Source organism: Pelophylax lessonae, assembly GCF_965119305.1.
Source record: "Pelophylax lessonae genome assembly, chromosome: 12".
NCBI classification, from domain to species: Eukaryota; Metazoa; Chordata; class Amphibia; order Anura; family Ranidae; genus Pelophylax; species Pelophylax lessonae.
Genome location: NC_138779.1, coordinates 199,531,697 through 199,549,727, shown reverse-complemented (window position 1 = coordinate 199,549,727; position 18,031 = coordinate 199,531,697). Strand labels below are relative to the sequence as shown.

The 18,031-nt window shown below is 42.8% G+C and overlaps 1 protein-coding gene and 1 long non-coding RNA gene across 3 annotated transcripts in view; one reads left to right on the top strand and one right to left on the bottom strand.

Annotated features, from left to right (window-relative positions):
* LOC309567932 overlaps nt 1-18,031 on the bottom strand; it is a 94,786-nt gene that overhangs the window by 34,070 nt on the left and 42,685 nt on the right. The gene's annotated exons all lie outside the window — the stretch shown is intronic.
* LOC309568330 (phospholipase A2 inhibitor and Ly6/PLAUR domain-containing protein-like) lies at nt 6,253-17,174 on the top strand (the record flags this gene model as incomplete). Its single annotated transcript, XM_082273994.1, has 5 exons — nt 6,253-6,351; nt 8,635-8,760; nt 12,883-13,041; nt 15,128-15,274; nt 17,053-17,174. The coding sequence occupies exons 1-5, from the start codon at nt 6,303-6,305 to the stop codon at nt 17,172-17,174; spliced, it is 603 nt and encodes a 200-aa protein (XP_082130120.1). The 5' UTR covers nt 6,253-6,302.

The following is an 18,031-nucleotide window of genomic DNA, read 5'->3' as shown; positions in this document are numbered from 1 at the left end:
GGATGTGTTTTATTTAGCTTGTCAATATGGCTCCTGTTTTCGGTTTGCTTGCAATAGGCTCATTAGAGCTTGTGCGGGTGAACCAGCATTGAGGAAAGACTACTGGCAGTACAAACCTTCCCTTAGATTTGTAGACGTGTTCGCTCTACATAGACATCTCCACCGATGAACACTCCAAGCGCTATGCGTGGTTCTATTTGCCGAAAGAGATCTTTGTGTATTGCGGTGCGTAGTTCAAGGATCAAGCAGCAAGGATATGACCTCCAGTGGGGGCTCCTGTATAATGTGCAGATTTGTTTGCTTGGTGGGGATATGTTTGCTCTTTGAAGTCAATATCGTTTTGATATCTATCTGCTTTTATGAAAGGATAATCGCTCATGTCTTTCTACTGTGCCTGATCACCATAGTAGAAACAGCATGGCTCTTTCCCTACAGATAGGCTCACGTCTATGGGGACAGTAGTATAATCCAATTAGTCTTTGTTCTCCGAGCCTTGCTGAGTGGGATTCATGCAGTAGTAGTGGCGGGAATACATTTATGAGTTTGATCAGAGCAACGTTCAAGGTTCTACACGCTGGTTTAATTGTGTAGTGTTAGGCACAAATTCCGCTACACGTGGGTTTCATTGTTAACTACAGTGTGCAGATTTGCGCACACCAATGGCGGGAAGCCATGTGCACTGTTCTGCTCATTCACGATCATGTACTCCCCCTTTCTTTTGTATATTTGAATGTATACAAGTGTGTAGGCAGACTGTTTGCCCTAAGGAGCACAATGGTGACACAGAAGCACTTTATTGTATTGTCCAGCACAGAGCACCTTTCTTTGTACTTGGATGGACTTTATTTGGACTTTTATTTTTTTTATGTATGAATTATTGGATTATTCATTACATTGATTTTTTTGTGGAATCTTTTTGCACTTTATATTAAATGTTTATAGTGCACGATTTTTACATTGTTTGCACCATATGGTGTGTCAGTTCACACAACAGTAGACATGCGATATTGAATGATAGTTATGGATATGATGTGATTTTTACATTCACAATGGTTTTTTTAAGACAGCACACTATTATTATTATTTTTATAGGCTCCAGACAATGCCAAGGGCAAGCATTAAGGAGGAAAAAGTGAAGCATGGTTTTGGAAAAGTCAAAAAGTCAAGGGGTGGCTAAGTCCCCTCCTAGCCATTTATTATGGAATGGGCGTACCCACTTATTCTAAAGGCAGGTACGGTGTATGGCCCAGCTGTTACCCTCCTAAATTAGGAGTTTAAGGGAATTGTCAAGGCTCTAGTCACTATCCTTTTGTAATATTGCATTGTTGTGGAACTTATCTACTGCTAATTGCACTGGGTTATGTGTACATTTTGAAAGTATATATTGATGTATGTTATTTATATTAGGAGTCTATTTATAAATATCTTGCTCTGTGAATGCCTCAGCATTCCATAGCGATCATGCATAATCTTTGTAATGTGTCTAATATGTGTATTTCCTATGATTGTTAGCTCCATCTAGTGGTAACATCGTGTTTTTCAGAAAAATACTGCCACTAGATGGAGCTGATGATTGTAGGAAATAAAGATATTAGACATGTTATATGGGATATGTGGAATGCTGAGGCATTCATGCGGCAAAAAATGTCTGTTTCAGAAGGAATTCATATTCAATGTCTTCAATATTTTAACAAAAAGGAAGCACCTGACATTTTGTGTGGCTTATTTACAATTAATTATGCCCCTAACCCAGGTCATGAAACATCCACATATATTGCTGTAAATGGCACAAATATCCCTTTTAGAAAAGGGATTCACGTCTTAGTGTTTTTGGTTCTTTTAAAGAATAGAAGCAAGAAACATTTTCAATGTAAGGCTATAGGAATTATTTAGATAAGCCATCCAATTATTGTATATAGCTGTTCTGCAGGATCAGACCTACAGTATAGACCAACCAGGAGTCTGGAACTCTATTTAAGAAAATTATATAAAGCAGAATGAGCTGATTCAAGCTTTCAAAGCCAACAAAGTGTTTTCAGATGTATTGCCAAACTTCTTGCATCCCTAACATTTATCGAACGGGTGGAAAAACCTGGCAGATCACTGTTTACCTGTGTAAACAATTGTTAAAATGGCTTATGCAAAGATACATTTATTAAAAAAAGTCACAAAACTATGCATTTCAAAAGGACATTGTGAAGTCAGTGTAGGTCATAGGTGTGTGCAGCCTATTGGGGGTATGCATCTCAAAGCTCCACAGCCATACCCCCCCCCCCCCCACTCCCAACTACGTTGTTCCTTGGAGAAGAGAAGTAAAGCAGTGGCAAATAAACTGTGTAGTGCAACAAGATGCAAGGTTTAGGAATGTGTAACATACAGAATATCACACTCAGGAGTGCATAACACAGAGGGCACAGGAGTGTGTACTGTGCAGTGCTGAGGTGTATGTATTAAACAGGTCACAGAAAATAATTAGTACAAGGGACACTACTTATATATCTCCCCCAAAGTAATCATCTACTGCTAATATCTGCACACCTCACTGCTTACCTCTGCTTCTCCCATCCACAGCTCACCTCTGTATCCCCTGTCCGCAGCTCACCTCTGCAACCGTGGTCCACAGCTCACTTATGCCCCCTTTACCACAGCTCAAGTTTTCTTCCCCATTCACAGTTCACCTCTTCTTCTAATACACAACTCGCCTCCTCTTCCTCCATCCACAGCTTACCTCTTCTTCTTCCGTCCACAGTTCACATCTTCTTCCCCATTCACAGCTCACCTCTTCTTCCTCCGTCCACTGCACACCTCTTCTTCACAATTAGTGGCTCACCTCTTCTTCCCCATACACAGCTCAATTCTTCTTCCCCTGGCCACAGCTCACTTCTTCTTCCTCCATCCACAGCTCACCTCTTCTTCCCCATTCACAGCTCACTTCTTCCCCTGTTCACAGCTCACTCCGTCTTCCTCCATCCACAGCATACCTCTTCTTCCTCCATCCATAGCTCACCACTTTTTCCTATGTCCACAGTTCACCTCTTCTTCTTCTTCCATCCACAGCTCACCTCTTCTTCCTCTGTCCACAGTGCACCTCTTCTTCCTTCACTCACAGCTCATCTTTTCTTCCTCCATCCACAGCACACCCTTTCTTCTTTTGTCCTCAGTTCACCTATTCTTCCTCCATTCACAGCTCATCTTTTCATTATCCATCCACAGCACACCCTTTCTTTGTTTGTTCACAGTTCACCTCTTCTTCCCCATTTACAGCTCACTTCTTCCCCCATTCACAGCTCACCCCTTCTTCCACCATCCACAGTATACCTCTTCTTCCTCCTGTCCAGAGCACACCTCTTTTTCCTGCGTCCACAGTTCACCTCTTTTTCCTCCATCCACAGCTCACCTCTTCTTCCCCATTCACAGCTCACTTCTCCCCCCATTCACAGTTCACCCCTTCTTCCTCTGTCCACAGCACACCTCTTCTTCCTCTGTCCACAGCTCACCTCTTTTTCCTGCGTCCACAGTTCACCTCTTATTCCTCCATCCACAGCTTACCTCTTCTTCCTCCATCCACAGTTCACTTTTTCTTCCTCCATTCACAGCTCATCTTTTCTTTATCCATCCACAGCACACCCTTTCTTCCTTTGTTCACAGTTCACCACTCCTTCCTCCATTCACAGCTCACCTCTTCTTCCTTCATTCATAGCTCACCTCTTCTTCCCCATTCACAGATCACTTCTTCCCTTGGCTGCAGCTCACCTTTTATTCCGCTGTCCAAAGCTCACCTTTTCTTCCCCATTCACAGCCCATTTCGTCTTCCCCCGTCCACAGCTCACCTCTTCTTCCCCCTTTAACAGCTCATTCCTTCTTCCTCCATCCACAGCACTCCTCTTTTTCCTGTGTCCACTGGTCACCTCTTCTTCCTCCATCCACAGCTCAGGTCTTCTTCCTGTGTCCACAGTTCACCTTTTCTTCCTTCTTCCACAGCTCATATTTTCTTCATCCGACCACAGCACACCCTTTCTTTCTTTGTTCACATTTTACCTCTTCTTCCCCATTCACAGCTCACCTCTTCTTTCCCCATCCACAGCTCACCTCTTTCTTCCTCGGTCCACAGCACACCTGTTCTTCCTGCGTCCACAGCTCACCTATTTTTCCTGCGTCCACAGCTCACCTCTTTTTTCTCCATCCACAGTCCATCTCTTCTTCCTCCATCAACAGCTCACCTCTTCATCCTTCGTCCACAGTTCACCTCTTCTTCCTTCATCCACAACTCATCTATTCTTCTTCCATTCACAACACACCCTTTCTTCTTTTGTCCACAGTTCACCTCTTCTTCCTCCATTCACAGCTCACCTCTTCTTTCTCCATCCACAGCTCACCTCTTCTTCCCCATTCATAGCTCACCTCTTCTTCCCCATCCATTCACAGCTCACTTCTTCTCCCCCTGGCCGCAGCTCACCTTTTATTCCTCCATCCACAGCACACCTCTTCTTCTTCATTCAGAGCTCACTTCTTCTTCTCCTGGCCGCAGCTCATCTCTTCTTCCCCCGTCTGCAGCTCACCTCTTCTTCGCCCATTCACAGCTCATCTCTTCTTCCTCTGTCCAAAGCACATCTCTTCTTCCTCTGTTCACAGCTCACCTCTTTTTCTTGCGTCCACAGTTCAACTCTTCTTCCTCCATCCACAGCGCACCTCTTCTTCTCCATTTGTAGCTCACCTTTTCTTTCCCATTCACAGCTCACTTCTACTTCACCTGGCCACAGCTCACCTTAGAATCCCCCCCCCCGTCCACAACTCACTTTTGGTCTCCATGTCAACAGCTCATCTCTGCACCCCCCATCCCCAACTATAGCTTATCTCTTCCCCCTTTCACAGTTCCCTTCTGCACCCCCATCTACAGCTCACCTCAAGCCACAGCTCTCACCTCTTTAGACCCCATCTTTCACCTCTATACCCCCAGCCACCTCTACACAACACCCAACCTCCCCACAGCTGCTGTTCTGCACAATGATCCCTTCCCCCTTTCAATCCAAAGCTCTCACCCTTCCAATCCCCCTCCCCTTCCTACAGCTCCAACTCTGCACAAATTTCCACTCCTAAGCTCTCATCTCTGCAAAGCCCCCCCCCCCCCCCCGAGCTCTCACCTCAGCACAACACCCCAACCTTCCCAAAGCTGCTTTTCTGAACAACCACCCCCCTCCCCCTTTCTATCCAAAGCTCTCAGTTTTCCAAAATCCCCTCCATCTCTCACCTCTGCAAAGTTCCCCCCTCCCCAGCCCTTACCTCAGCACAACACCCCCGACCTCCAAGCAGCCATCATTCTGCAAAACCACCCCCCTTTCCCTTCACATGAATCATCTCTTCACAAATCCACCCTCCCCCAGCTGCCACCTCTTCACTACACTACTTCACTGCTGGCCAGGTTGGGAACCCAGATTTAGCCGGTGAGTACAGAGTACCTGGAGCAGGGTTTCAGCCTGGAATTGGGGTCAGGAGGAGGACAGCAAGAGGGAAAGTGGAAATGGGGCTGAGTCACTGCACCATGGGCCTCTGGTTTGTACTTGCCCGCTGGGCTTAAAGTTGCCAGTCTGCCCCTGGGAACAGTTATAATTTGCCTTTAGCAAATCAACCCCAATGTGCTGCCTAACTGCATATATGCAGGGGCACACCTAATAAGGTCACAATGTCGGTGCCCAATTGGGATACAACTGACCTCCATAACAGGAAGTACCTGAACAAAAACCTTCAATGCTGGATCACCAGTTATTTTGTAATGAAAGCTGCAGATTTTAAAATGATTGAAATCAACATTTGTTATTGCATTTCCATGGGATTATATGAGATTATAGTGATTGGGGTTGATTCTACTGTAAGGAATTCCATGTCCACCATTGGAGACACAGTGAACCCACCCATATTATCACATAGATTATTGATATTATCCAGTTCTGAAGACCTTCTCCAGTATGACATTTACAGAACACCCTTCTGACCCAGTTGCCTTGGGCAAAGTACAAATAGTACGTAGGCAGAATATCTATCTGCTTCAGAAGTTAATAGATTTCCAATGCTTTCAACTTCCACACAGGTGTACAAACCTTACATGCCCCTGCCTAATTAAATAAAAAGTTCTTCCAATTTTTAATTACGAGACTATGGGTTTTGCCAAGAATTATTGAATTTTGGCATAACAAGACACTCTGAATAATATAAATATCTATGCTGTGGATATCCATTACACAGAAGTCACTAGACTTGTCTATCAACTCAACAACCTACAAATCTGAATTCCGGTTTCCATAACCATGAATTGCATCCTCATCTTCTTTATCGTTAGTGGCGTGATTGCTACAGGTAAGAAAGTACTGAGAACAGTATTTTTTTTTTTTTAAGTAACTTTGCAGTAACTTTACAAGGCTGCTTGAATGAACTCCAGACATGTCATACTATACAACAATAGTATAATTTATATAAATGTATATATATATATATATATATATATATATATATAAAATCAAAAAATTGGAGATACAATCTCAATAATTGCAATTTTCTTTCTTTGCTTCATTCATATCTTCATTCATTTACAGGCCAGTATGCATTTACAATCAAGCTTGCTTGTAAATGCATAAAGATATGAAGTAAAGAAAGAAACTTTTTGTTGCATCTCCAATTTTTTGATGAATGTCTGGTGGAAAAAGGGGAGTGCCACATCAAATGTAATTCTATGAAAAGGAACTGGTTACACAAAGCGTCCCACCTTGAAATTATATATATATATATATATATATATATATATATATATATATATATATATATATATATAGAATTAAACCAAGGTGGGACACTTCTTCTGTGTAGTCAATATCCTCATAAGATTACATCCAGTGTGGCCCTCCTCCGTTTTTCACCAGACATGTATTAAAACATTGTGAATGCAATCTCAATCTTTGCAAATTTCCTTTTACTTCAAATCTTCATATATATTACAAACAGAAAGATTGAGATTGCATCTCCAATTTTATATATAGTATATATATATATATATATATATATATATATATATATATATATATATATATATATATAGAGAGATAGAGAAATATATATATATATATATATATATATATATATATATATATATATATATATATATATATACCGGTATATATATATATATATATTTTTTTTTTTAAATTAATTTAACTAAAATCAGCACAGGGGACAGTACTTACATTTAATGAGAAGTGTCCCTTGTGCTGGTGCCGGGTGTCCTAGTTGAAATCTAAAGTTCACTCCCCCCTCCCCCATACTTCTGAAGCCATAATCTACCAGTGCTGTGAGGGTAAGACAGGCACTGAATCTGTTGTAATGCCAGCTATGCCCACCCCCCTCCTTTCTTCACAAAATCTGTACTATGGCTTTCATGGGTGAAAAGTGTTCTATGAATGAAGGAGGGGCGGGTGAATGAAAGATCTGCCTCCTAAATTCATAGAACACTTTTCCATATTCAGGGACCTCCCCCTACCTCTGGCACAACACCTTGTCCCCGTGTTGATGAGGACAAGGGCCTTTTTTTGGCCATGGTTGTGGGGGTCTGGGAGCAGGGCCAAGACAAGAGGTGGGCAGAAAGGGCAGCAGTGAACTGTGCCAGTGAAGGACCATTGCCACCTGAGGGAGGGGGAAGCCACATGATGAGTTCCCGCCTCTGTAGCATTTTAGGTCTGTAAGTTTCAGGGAAGGAGGGGGGAATTTTACTGGGGACACAATGGAACTGAATTTGTGGTGGTGGTGGTGGTGGTGGGGGGGTATCTGACAAGGCAATTTGTGCAAGTAGTGGGGTGATTTGGGGAGGGGATAGAACTTATGCTAGGAGGGATTTTTTTTTGGGGGGGGGGGGGTTTGTTCTAAGTGAGGAAATTTGGAGGGAAGGGGATTTGTGTAAGAGGGGTGTTTCCTGGGGGAAGGATTTGTTCTAGCAGGTAAAAATTGGGAGGATTTAGGTTGGGTGGAGGGGGGATGTTTAAAGTTTTATTTGGGGAGATATTGGGGGCTTGCAGAGAAATAATATGATTGGTGGGGAGGGGGAGCACACCGTTCAGTGCTAGATTTTTTTTTTGTGGAGGGGAGGGGTGGGATTTTTGCTGAGACATGGTACTCACATGTTAAAGGGGGGTGGGCGCACTTTGTCATCTTCACCCTAAGCACTAGATGGCCTTATCCCGGCACTGGGTGGGAGGCTTATTGGAATCTGAAAGCCCCCTTTGATAAAAAGAGGATATCCTAGATAACGCCCCCCCCCCATGTGCAATCTACTACAGTGCATTTTTAGGCTGTACCCCTTGGGATAGATAGATAGATAGATAGATAGATAGATAGATAGATAGATAGATAGATAGATAGATAGATAGATAGATAGATAGATAGATAGATAGATAGATAGATAGATAGATAGATAGATAGATAGATAGATAGATAGATAGATAGATAGATAGATAGATATTGATTACAATAAATAGATACATTTGATGATAATAGATATAGGGACAGAGAAGCAGATCTGAAGTCTGAATATGTAATTTGTGAATTTCTACGCATGTCTTGTGCGATCTAACACGCAGCGATTTGCTTTTCTAGGCAGTGCCCGGAGCTGCATCACATGTGAAGTCTTTGGTGTAGGAAACAATGACTGTACCGGTGATCTGCAGCAGTGTGAAAATGAAGATGATTTCTGTACAACACAAATAGAATACAGCATAGTAGGTAAGATTTAAAGTCAAGCCTAAAAATATTGTATATTGTACATTACAAATTCCTGTTCCTTTGTACTAAATGTAAGACAAGCTTGTAAGTAAGGGAACATTTTGGCCCTTAAAGGGTATTTTCTATTTTTTTCAGCCTCATTTGGGAAAACCCTCTATATGTTTGTATGTGTTTCCATTCTCACAGAATTCCTATTTTTTTATTTTATACATCTATATATTTCTTTCCATTTTCATTGAAGGTGTCATGACTGATTCTAAAGCCGGCCAGATATGGATCAAAGTTCAAAATGTAACCAGCATTTTTTTTTTAGGTTATATTCTGTTAAAGGGAACATATAACAAATATAAAGTAGGTTTGATTCCAATTTGGCTGCAAAAGTGGAAATACACTTTAAAGCCCCACTCCAGAGTTAAATGAATTGAACACTATAGGGTTGATTTACTAAAGGCAGTTGCTTCTGAGCTTGGAAAATGAGGGGAAGCTCTGCTGACTTCCATCATCCAATCATGTGCAAGCAAAAATGCTGTTATTTTTTTTTTTTTCATTTTCCTTGCATGTGATTGGGTATTTTTTGCAAACTGGGTTCACACATATGCAGGAGCGGTTTGCAGTCAGGAGTCCAATGTGTTTCTGTTCATTGGTTCAGGTGCGATTCAGGTGCAAATTTCTACCTGAATTCGCACCTAAACCAGACCCAAAAACACACAGGACCCTTTTCAAAACCGCATCGTGGCCGCCCCACACATGCATCCTGTAAGTGATGGGAAAGACCCCAAAGAAAAGGAGAGGCAGGCCCAGGTGACGGGGCCTGTCCTCCTAAAGGTATAGAAGGAAGAAACCTTCCAAGAAAAAAAAGACCAGAAAAGGAGGAAATGAAGCATATGAGGGCTATTGGGATTTTTTAATGGTACTTAGCTCTGACAAATAGAGTAATACATGAATAAAGAGAGATATGTTAAAATGTATAGAATTTATTAATTCAAAAGTTAAAATACCATACAAAAGTTACACAAGAAAGATACACACAGAACAGTGTAGATACAGGAGTACATTGATGTTTTTTTTAGTAATTAATACATCCGATATGGCTACCCGCACATGCATCCATTGAAAGCTAGACACATTCACATGTTATGCGAATTGGATACGGTTTAAAATGCACCCAATTCGCATATATTGTATGTGAACCCAGCCTTACTTCTTTTCCTAAGTTCAGGACCAACTGCACTTGCAGAGAGCACAGTCTATTTCCCGTTAGTAAATACACCCCTTTGTTTCCTACCCTGCTGCAATGTATAATTTCTTCATATGCTCAGTGAGCTGGTCGGTATATGGAAGTCTATGACCCAAATTCAATAGATTTGTGATGTCCGGACTAGGATTTTAGCGACAAGGCAACGCTGTGTTTTCTAAATTTAGTGGGTTGGCTTACAGCATGGCTATTGATTTCCAATGGTAGATTCAATTTTCATTGACTCTTCTTCTTTACTCAGTAAATGTTCATATATATATATATATATATATATATATATATATATATATATATACACACACAGTATATATATATATATATATGTATATATGTATATATATATATATATATATATATATATATATATATATATATATATATATACAGGGCTTTTTTTTCAGTGGGAACGTGGTGGAACTCAGTTCCACCACCTTTGGCTCAGGCCCTCTGCTCCCTGCTCATCACTATCACTTGTAAACACAGGGTCGTGGTTGAGTTCCTGCACCTTTTTTCTGAGAAAAAAATCCCTGTATATATATATATACTGATCAGCCATAACATTTTGACCGCTGACAGGTAAAGGGAATAACTCGCTACAATGGCATCTGAAAATTGGTGGGATATATTAGGCAGCAAGTGAACATGTTGTCCATGAATTTGATGTGGTGAAAGCATAAAATAATGGGCATTGCAGTTTGTTTTTGTGTATGGGGCTGTGAAGCTCATAGTGCCCCGTGTCCACAGCTAAAAACTTCCACAATGGTCACATGAACATCAGACCTTGACCACGAAGCAATGGAAGAAGGTGGCCTGGTCTGACGTATCACATTTTCTTTTACATCATGTGGATGGCCGGGTGTGTAATCATCACTTAACCTGGGGAAGAGATGGCACCAGGATGCTGTAAAGGAAGGCAAGTCGTCAGAGGCAGAGTGATGCTTTGGGCAATGTTCTGCTGGGAAAACTTGACCCCTATCATTCATGTGGATGTTACTTTGGTTTCCATGCCTCAATGGGTTGCCAGGCTTTACAGGTGTGTTGCACAATTGCACTGCATGACTCCAGACGAGCTTTCTTTGCAAACATTCTGCTGCAAGTTCTGGTTCGGTTATGTTGTGCAATAGTCATCCCACCAAAGGGGTCGCTGTGGCTGAATTTTTATGCTGTAGACTCACCACTGCAACTTTGCTCAGAGCCGGTACAAGGGGGGGGGGGGGAGGGAGGTGCCCTGGGCGGCACCATTTAGTAGAGGAAGGGGGGCGCAGCGCAGCACAGGTGAAGTGTGTGTGACTACTAACACACCGGGCGGGCAGGCGAGCGGCCACTAATAGGTGTAACAAAGTGAGACCTTCACTTCCCTGTCAGGCGGGTATCTCCACTGACAGGGAAGTGAAGGGCTCACTTTGTTACAGGCAGCCATTAGCGGCCGCTCACCCGCCCGCCTGGTGTGTTAGTTCATACCAGGGGCGGACTGACCCATCTGACTGAGTGCCCGGGACCAGTGGGGGGCCCCATGAGAGGCTCCTGGGGATGAAGTCAGTGCCGGATCAACGTCCACCATTGTGCTTCACTCAGTGAAGATTCCTGTCAGGCTGCCTTCAGTTGTCTGAATTCCCTGCCCGCCTCCTCTCTCCCCGCCCACCTCGATGACCCTTTGCTTGCTAGGACCGGCACTGCTCACGAGTACGGACACAGCTTGGTCGGCTTGGCATGGCACTACTCCCGGTTTTTAACATTGGCGTCTATAGGAAATCTTGGTCAACTTGACATAGCACTGCTGCCGGTTTTTAACATTGGCGTCTATGGGAAATCTCACCCAGCTTGAATTGGCACAGCTCCATGTCTAACATTGGCATCTATAGGAAATCTTGGTCAGCTTGACATGGCACTGCTCCTTGTTTTTAACATTGGCATCTATGGGAAATAATGGTTTTGAAATGACACTGACTTTTTCTTTATACCCCTGGGGCAGGGGGGGGGGCGCAGTTTGCCATCTTCGCCCTGGGCACCAGATGACCTTGTCCCGGCACTGGCTTTGCTCTTGCTAGAGACTTGCCACGCACATTTTCTACAAAACAAAAGTGTCAACTAGAACTTGTGATTCAAGTGCTCTGCAAGGGCTCTGCAAGGGTACAACTTACCAGTGAAAATGTGCATCAATTTAACAGACTTACAATTCAACACTGCCACAAATGGGAGGCAAGTTTTTTTGCTATCTGGGATAGATAGATATATATATATATATATATATATATATATATATATATATATATATCAGTCAGTTACATTCAGCACCTTCAGCTGCTGAGACCATGAACACAAGGAACAGAGTCCACAATTCCAGTCTATTATAAAATACTGTTCTCTCCCCCTCCCTTTCTCTATGTCCTTACTCTCTTAATTTTCTTAAGTCTATTTCTTCTTCAAATCCTTTAAAATGTATCTCTGAGTGATCACTCAGATCTGTGTCATTGTCTACTGACTATGAGTCTTTATGCTTCTTTGATTGTATAGATCTCAGGTCCTGTACTCCCTCGGTTGTAACATTATGTATTGTCTGATATACTCGATAAGCTTATGTTCACTTTGAGAGCTACATTTGTGCACCGTACTTTATTGTAGAAATTTAAAAAAAAAATTGGTAAAGATTATAAAAAACAGAAAGAAGCAAAGGGAAGCTCGGACAATGTGAAAAAGAGTCTATAGCTCCACCTGCTGGCTTAAAAGAGCAATGTAAACTATTAATTTGCAATATTTCCCATTTACCTGACTATCATCTTCTATCATTTTTGTTTTCCTTAGTTCATAATAATGACCATAATATATAACATTATACATTCCCAATGACTTGCTTGTTCCTCCTTTAGGCACTGATAACAGAGCTACAGTCAGAAAGAGATGCATGTCTGCTACTAACAGAGATTATTGTCAGCCAGAAGCAATGAAATTAGATTGTGGCGAAATGAGATTTTTCCTGTATTCAGAATGCTGCGATGAAGATGGATGTAATTCAAATGGGATCCAAAGTAAGTGCGACTTTTCTAAGTGTGATTGTATGGAAACAGTTGAATGCACAGTTTGATAATATCCCTACCTGCTAAAATAGGCATTATTGGTGCCAAAGTATGCAAGCACCATCAGGTAGGAGGTTCCTTATTATTTGCTCCACAGTGTAAAACTAACACACACAAAAATGTGAACCACAAAAAAGTGCACATGGTCCTCCTCCAAAGAAAAAGGGCCCTGACTCTGATTCCCAGGTGCAAGGTTCCTAACAGGGACTGAGACACTCGTAGACCAACCGGCTGAAAGCAGATAGACCCCCTTCTACCTGCCATTGCAAGGCCCATCCAAGTACTGTGTGGACCTCATGGATGGGGAAAACTTGACCATAAGACCGTATGCCCTCCCGCAAGACTTTCAGGGCTAGTCTGAGGACCTACACCCTACTAATTGGGAGTGAGTAAAGTTCCATGTGCCTTGCAAAAATAAATTAGTGCTATTAGGGCCTTTAACCAGCTACAACTCAGGGAACCCTCAGAAACCTCTTGAGGAACCCTAGGGTTTCATGGAACATAGATTCCCCAATCCCATCCTATGCAGCCTCCGCTGCACTGGAGATGAATGAATAGGAAGCAGTCTGAGGCTTCCTGTTCATTCACAAACTGAAGTAAACGCTGTTTACTATGCTCCAGTTATAAATAAGCACAGTGAGGGATTGGTATCAATTACTCTCTGTGCTTATTAACCACTTGCTGACCGCCGCAAGTACATATACTGCGGCGGTCAGCCCCGGCCAGGCAAAGTGACGTACAGGTACGTCACTAGCCTGTCACCGGCTTGTGAGCCAATAGCGGGCGAGCGCGCACCCGCTGAGGCGCATTCCCTGACAAGCCAGTGCGTGTGACCGGCGGACCGCTGGTCACTCGCGATCATTCGCTGGGAAGGGAGAAAGGCAGGCGGCTAATGTAAACAAGCCGCCTGTCATTCTCCCCTGTGTAAAAATGGAGATCAGACGGTTCTACTATGTAGGACCGTTGATCACTGTTTTTACACTAGTAGCCATGTCCCATCACAGTTAGAAACACGCCCCTAGGACACACTTAACCCCTCCCTCTCCAATACAGTTAACCCCTTCCCTGCCAGTGTCATTTTTACAGTAACAGTGCATATGTATAGCACTGATTACTGCAGTAATGTCACTGGTAACCCCAAAAGTGTCAAAAATATCAGTCAAGGATCCGATCTGTCCGCCACAATGTCGCAGTCCCGCATAAAAAAAAAATCGCAGATCGCCGCCATTACTCGTTAAAAAAAACAAACACCAAAAATGACAAAAATCTTTCCCGTAGTTAGTAAACGCGATAACTTTTGCGCAAACCAAATCAAAATACGCTTTTTGCAATTTTTTTTTAACAAACATGTAGCATAAAACAAATTGGCCGAAAATGTTAAAAAATTTTGATTTTTACATTTTTTTGGGGGAATTTCATATAAAAAATTGTGAAAAATATTGTTATTTTTGCAAAATTGTTGCTCTTTTTTTGTTTATAGCGCATGATCAAAAAATCGCACAGGTGATCAAATACCACCAAAAGAAAGCTCTGTTTGTGGGAAAAAAAAGGACGTCAAATTTGTTTAGGTACAGCGTCGCACGACCGCGCAATTGTTCATTAAAGTCTTGCAGTAAAAAATCGCAAAAAAAAAACCCTGGTCAGGAAGGGGGTAAAATCTTCCGGGGCTTAAGTGGTTAAGGAAAGAAAGGGGCAAGTAAGTATATTATATTTCCTGCCCCCCCCCACCCCCTTCCCCGGCTCTCCCTCTGAAGATGCCTTCAGCACTGCAGCAGCAGGAAAGTGCCAGAAACTACAAAAGGGAAGATTCATAGGTAGAGTTCGTAAGTGATAAGGTGCTGGAAAAGGACTCAACCCAGGAGGTTCTACTTAGAACTTAAGTATTAGTTTTGGTTGTAATGTGTCTTTAGGGTATCTGAGAAATGAATGTTCTTTGAAAAGCAACTACAGATTCTGATAGGTCATGTAATAAAGGTTTTTCCTTTTGATGGTCGTTGACTATTTTTTTTTCTTCCTTCTTTTTTTTTGCAACATCCAGTGCCGGCAGAGGACACAACCAAGAATGGTCTTCAATGCCCAACCTGTTTTGTGGAGAACAGTGATGCGTGCCCAACAACAGTAATGACAGATTGTACCGGCAATGCAAAAACATGCTTCGACTTCAAAGGCCATGTAACTCGCCCAGGTAATGCATATCTCCCAACTGTCCCTGATTTGAAGGGTCTGTCCCTGAGTCCCTCTTTACTCCTCAAATGCCCCTCTTACTGCTATGAGATGTAGACAAAAAAAAACATACACTAGAATTGGGGCCTATTTATGAAAAATAAATTACAGAGCTACTTATCCTGCAAAACTGCATGTACATTAATTTTGTGTGAATGGGGACAAAATTAAATGCCACAAAGCTTTTTCTCTCCAGGTCCAATTTTATTCATTCATACAGCAGAGCAGGCCCGGACTGGGACAAAAAATAGGCCCGGGCATTTTGGACTGAGCAGCCTGGGAGGGGGGAGGGGTGACGGGGGCGTGACAGGGGCGTGGCAGGGCTGCCCTATGGCCAGTCCGGGCCTGCAGCAGAGTGTATCAGAAACATAATGCACTGTGGCCATTAGATGGAGTATTTATTCATATAATTGTCGGCTCCATCTAGTGGCCATAACGCAAGATTTTCCTGATTTACTCTTTTTAACAGTTGACTTGGAGAGAAACTAGTCTAATAACATGAGGGAACTCATTACCATAGGGATGGTAATGATCTTGGTGTTCAGTTATTCACTTTAAGGTCATTACAGAGGACAAGGAGACACTCTTTACGTCTAGAGGGAAAAAAAAAGAGATTTTGTCCCAAAATATGGAAAGGTTTCTTCACAGTAAGAGCTGTGAAAATGTGAAATAGACTCCCTTAAGAGGTGGTTCTGGCCAGTCAATGGATTGCTGCTAGAAAATAAGCAATTGGCTAGGCATGGGCAGAGCATGTTCCATGCCAACCTTGGACAGCAGAAACTAGGGAGTATAGAATGGGCGCAGGGCAGTGGACTCATTCTACATTTTACATTAGCAGCAAGGGAGTGGGGGCAGTTCTGCATCCTTGCCCTTGGTGCTGGATGTACCTTTCCTAGTACTTCAGACATTAAAGTGTAAGTTCCTATGGTGCAGAGCTTGCTTTAGGCTTAAAAGACATCTTTTGAGTTTTTGTCTGATGCCTTTTTGATCAAACCAATGGATGTTTATCAAAAGGCATGCCAACAGTTCTTATAATGCATGTTCCAACCCACGTCAATGTGTAAAGAATGAAAGTTTTGGGAAACGCAAGGCCAGGGGAAGAGGGGGCACCACATCCTTAAATAACATCAAAGGCTATTCACATTCTGTTGTAATGGACTTTTGAGGTGCCCCAACGAAGCAACGCAGTACAATGTTTAATACACGGGGGAAAATACGTCCCATTAAAATATTTTGGATCAATAAAATGTAAAAGCGGTGCCTATTCCCCCATGTTATAAACTCTGTACTGTGCGACTCCCTTCCAAAAGTCCATTACAACAGAATATGAATAGTCCACGTCAATGTGTATCATGCAAATAGATACATATCAATGTGCATTTATCACCCACGGTATTCCATACCCACAGTATGGGTATGAGTTGACATGCATTGACGACCAATGACAAGCACGGAAAATAAAACGCGACTCACATTGGCGTGTGTTTCCATTTATTTCAATGGAAAACGCATCAGGGCAAAAACAGATACGTGTCAATGGGCCCTCAGTGATCTCTGTACAACATGACTAAATACAGTAGCACTATACAGTATAATTATATACAAATAATATGGTCAGAACACAAAATTGTATCCAGTACACAACATCCCTAGGAAAATTAGAGACAATTTTTAAAAGGAATGTGTATACCTTTACCAACATTTCTTATTTTTATCTTTTTTTTTTTTCCCTTATTGCAGAGGACGTGGCTAAGCTTTATGCATTTCAAGGCTGTGCTGATGAACATTTATGCGAGATTGACCTTTCAGAAATGCCCGGATGTGAGGTTGGCGCCGATGCCACTTTCACCTGTAGCAATTGAGGAACGTTTGATGGATTTCAGAACTAACGATGCTGTGTAGTAATTTAGTTATATGCTTTACATTGATCCTGCCCAGCATGCTGGAGATCACCACCTCTTCTCGTCTTTTTATTTTCTGTCTGCCGCTGGTTGCATTTGCATTGCGGAGCAACATCTCTCCTGGATGGAGCGGTGCTGAGACAGTGGGGGTAGGGCTGGTGCTGCCATGTCAGTCTCAGCCCTCTATGTGGCCTAATGTTTGTGAGGGTCGCAGGTGCAATTCCTTAGAAGATAACAGGTTAGAGCAGTGTTTCTCAACTCCGGTCCTCAGGGCACACTAACAGGCCAGATTTTAAGTATTACCTTGGGGAGATACAGACTAGGAGACTGCAATCCCTGAGCAGCAAATGATATCACCTGTGATGGATTTCAGTTTTCTTGCAAACCTGGCCTGTTAGTGTGCCCTGAGGACCGGAGTTGAAAAACACTGGGTTAGAGCAATGCATAACCAATGCAAGTGGGGTGGCAGAACCAGCATGCTGGACATTTATTACGCTTTACTAATCTGCCTTAACCACTTTACCTCCGCCCACAGTAATATTACTGCGGCAGAGTGGCTCGTTATCGTCTGACGACGTAGTACTCAGACACTCCCCCTTCTGGGCGGCGCTTGCGTGCCGCCGGAGGCTCGCTCCCGCTGTTTTCGGTCACAGCGGGAGTCGGGCCAGGGGAAGAGCAGCGGCGATCGCTGCCGCTCATCCCCGATCGTCGGGGATCTAGTGTGGAGATCTTGTGTTTACACAGGCGGGCGGATCTCCCAAGTGACAGGGAGTGACAGATCGGAGTGTTCAGCATAGCTGGACATCCGATCTGTCCTT